General features: G+C 32.7%; 1 protein-coding gene across 1 annotated transcript; it reads left to right on the top strand.

The window, feature by feature from the left end:
* The first annotated feature begins 1382 nt into the window (after positions 1 to 1382).
* Positions 1383 to 2342, top strand: LOC132053861 (zinc finger protein ZAT3-like). Its single transcript, XM_059445957.1, has one exon. It carries the CDS (start codon positions 1383 to 1385, stop codon positions 2340 to 2342), a length of 960 nt encoding a protein of 319 aa, XP_059301940.1.
* Positions 2343 to 3760: the final 1418 nt, after the last annotated feature.

Raw genomic sequence — 3760 nt, 5'->3', positions numbered from 1 at the left:
TAAAAAAAAGAGCTTGACTATATGCGGGGACTAAAAAGGCAAAACAACCTAGTCCCGTTGAAAATATTTTGAGAAAATTACACCATAGGTGACTAACTCACTATACAAGAATTAAGAACATAAATAGCACAACTTTTCATATTCTACAAACAGAACACTATTTATTACATTTAAAAATAAATATGTGACAATGGGAATGTCCCCTAAATTAGGGAGTTATATCTTGTTTTCTTTATTTTCATTTATCCATCATTTAATAGATGAACCATCATTTATCTCTCTGATTTAAGGATAAACATCTACCAACTTATCTATCTTCTTCAACCAATATATCCTCCATCTCCTATTACTCATTCCTCCATTCTTTCATTTTATTTATAAAATATTATTTAGTTCACACAAAAAATTATACGAGGTCTATAAAATTAATTATACAAGGTATATAAAATTATTATACAAGGTATAACAAAACTTTACGAATATTATTCTATGTATAATAACGTATATTATTAATTATACTTTTGGTAATATTATTGATTATATCAATAATATTATCAGTATAATTATAATAATGTATATTATAATTATACTAGTAATATTTATGATTATAATAATCTATATTACTAATTATACCACTAATATTATGATTATAATAATAATGATTGAAAAAAAGATGAATATATGTATATTAAAGAGAGAGAAGGTTGAAAGAAGAGAAAGAAGGTAAAATTACAATTGTAAATAAAAATAATCATTTCTGTACAAGATTCTTTAGAAGAGAGAGAAAGATAATTCCATTATGCACAAAATCAGGGACAAACGAGGAAATTGGAGTCATTGCAATTTGTACAATAGAACTCTTATTTAATGTGTCATAGAATGTTAATTATATTTTCCTGCTAACAATATGTAAATATTATCATATTTTTGTCTACTTAAGTTTTTTTCCCAAATATTTTTCCCTTTTTATATGTCCATTACTATTTTTTCTTCTTAAATTTTGTTTCTCTCGTTTTTTTATCCATCTCCAATTAATTTAAGATTATGCACAGTCGAGGTATAACGTCGTGGCCCCACATGATTATGAGCAAAAGCAGTTAAACTTATCTGTTTATTGTGTTTGAAAATGTTTAGGTGACAGTGGGGGACGTGCTTATCCATTTTCAATTTGTGATTACCCGAATCAACTAGGTGCTTCCCTATTAATAAGGCTTCTCATCCTTGGAGAAAAAGTAAGGGTACAATTGGAATACCGTGGTAAAAAAAAAAAAATGGAACCGTTTCCTCTTCTTCTCTGACAGTACACAAGAAGTAACCGCTCCAAAATGTCTCCATAAAAGAAACCTATGCCTTCTATTCAACTTTTTCGGTCAATTCGAGATATGGAAAATCATCCTAGTGCTAGTTCCCATTGTTATCATCAATCTCTTTCTATTTCAAACAACTTTCTTCTTGATCATTGTCACCCTCAACTAGAACATCATGAAGAAAAACCATCAAGATTACCCATCTTTGACTCTACTACACATGTCCCATCAGACGATAATATGAGGTTCAATCAACCCCACAATAATCTCAAAAGGAAAAGAAGTAGATTCTTGAAAATTGGTGGTAACTCCTTGAAAAATACAAGTCCCGCTTCTTCTTCTTTTTCTGGAGTTAGTAAGCCTAAAATTACCAAAAAACCGCCAGACCCAAGTGCTCCCAAAATTACTAGGCCATGTACTGAATGTGGTAAGAAGTTTTGGTCATGGAAGGCTCTATTTGGTCACATGCGTTGTCATCCTGAACGCCAATGGCGCGGCATTAACCCTCCTCCTAATTTCAGGCCCGGACACAATATTAATGTTGATTCTCCAAATTCAGGTTCAGAATTTAGCCCTAGAAAAAAACACAAATCATCAATTTCTAGTGCAACTATGACCGATGAAGACCACGAAATTGCTGCCTGTTTGTTACTACTGGCCAATGGAACAAAACCTGATGACATTGTAAATAATGCTGAACCTGTTGACAATGTTGTGAGGGACAAGAACATTGTGGATATTGCTGCATCAGATCCTTGTTCTTCTTCAGGTCGATTCGAGTGTTCGGGTTGCAAGAAGGTGTTTGGATCACACCAAGCTTTAGGTGGACACAGGGCTAGTCATAAAAATGTGAAGGGTTGTTTTGCATCAACGTCAGTTTCAGGTTCAGGATTAACACAAGCTGTTAATACTAATTTGGATCTAAATTTTCCTCCTCCTGTTACATTAATGTCAGGTGAAGATCAGTATGATTCTTCATCTTCCTATTCTTCTGCTTATTCAGGCTCCGCATTGGACTTAAGGTTGAGGCTATAAGGGCCATCAACACTATTAGTCGTATATAGGTGTATAGTTAATGCGATATTGCTAGGATATAATAGAAGCTGTCAGTGGTATTTTGTGCTGTAATTTGGAGATTGGCTAATTCATGGCTCCAAATTTACAATTGTGATGTACTCCAAAATATTGATACACGTTTGTAGTTACTAGTTACTAGTGATAATAATACTAATTCCGTAAGTACTTATAACTTCTTTGGTGAACATTTGTAAGTTTACTTCCAGCTAATTCCTGGTGGTGTTTTTGTTGTGCATTTGGGTAAAATGATTCAGCTGAACACTTCAAATTGTTCGCACTGTTATTCCATTGTAGAAGTACTATTTACTATACTTATTGAGCATTTGAGCTTAACTTTTATTCACTGTATAAAAATTATACGGTCCCGTTACATCGTACATTATATTGACGCGTTTCAACGCTGTTGGGTCAAACGTGGTGTAGCTTTCAATTAGATTTTCTTGGAATCTAAATATTGTCACCGTATAACTTAACTTCCTTTGCTTCTTTATGGCATAATTAGTGTGCTGGGTGATTTCATTTTTGTTTTCTTCCATTTTATATATAGTACTAATTACTTCTATCCTCACTTTTTTTTTTTTTTTTTTTTAAATTTAAAGAATTGTGTAGAAGCCTTTATCTTCGGTTTTTTTTTTTTTTTTTAAGTTAAAGAGTCTGTTTTCCCTTTTCACTTTTCTGACTAGAAACATTTTAATTTATGAAGAAGGTTAGCTAGCTTATGTAAATGTAGTACTATCGTTATTGGCAGAAAGAACAGTGATTTTTGGAACTAAAATTTCCTTTCTGGTTTGAAGTGAATTGATGAAAAGTGATAGGGTACATTTTGATTTTAGACTTGAAATTGTATTTTAGATTGCGTTTATATTCAACTGCACTTTAGTCTATATAGAGAGAGCTTTCATAATATTCTTCAACTTATGGGATAATCTTCTTAACAAAAGGTTCATAATTCACATGATGCACTTATCTGAAGCTTAATTCACTCAAGAATCATTTTATCTAGAATGGTGAATTGATCCACTTTCAAGAGTTTAAGATTTAAAAAAAAAGTGGGGCTTGTAGAAGAGAATTTGAAAAAAGTACAAGATGGCGCAGAGCAGAGATGGTCAAATATTAATGCTATTGAATTATAAGTATGCGTTTGGACATGCGATTTCATATGGCTAAAGTCATAGATAGACCCTCAAACTTGTCCATATTTTTCACTTGGACCTTTTCAACCCAGCAACCGTATCCGAACCCTCCAAGAAGACGTTCATCGTGCCATATAGACACATGTCACCGTGCGTGTTGTCCACTTTTTTAGGAGCGTGAGAAGATTTCAAATGCTATTGATGTGGATCCCGCCGATGACAGTGTCAACAGAAAAAGGCAAA

The sequence above is a fragment of the Lycium ferocissimum genome, chromosome 4, assembly GCF_029784015.1.
Source record: "Lycium ferocissimum isolate CSIRO_LF1 chromosome 4, AGI_CSIRO_Lferr_CH_V1, whole genome shotgun sequence".
In the NCBI taxonomy this organism is placed as follows: domain Eukaryota; kingdom Viridiplantae; phylum Streptophyta; class Magnoliopsida; order Solanales; family Solanaceae; genus Lycium; species Lycium ferocissimum.
The sequence above is the reverse complement of the archived record's forward strand: the minus strand, read 5'-3'. Positions and strand labels throughout refer to the sequence as shown.

Bases quoted from the DNA above. Each gene is read 5' to 3' on its own strand.
- LOC132053861 (XM_059445957.1), top strand. From the start codon at position 1,383: ATGGAAAATCATCCTAGTGCTAGTTCCCATTGTTATCATCAATCTCTT.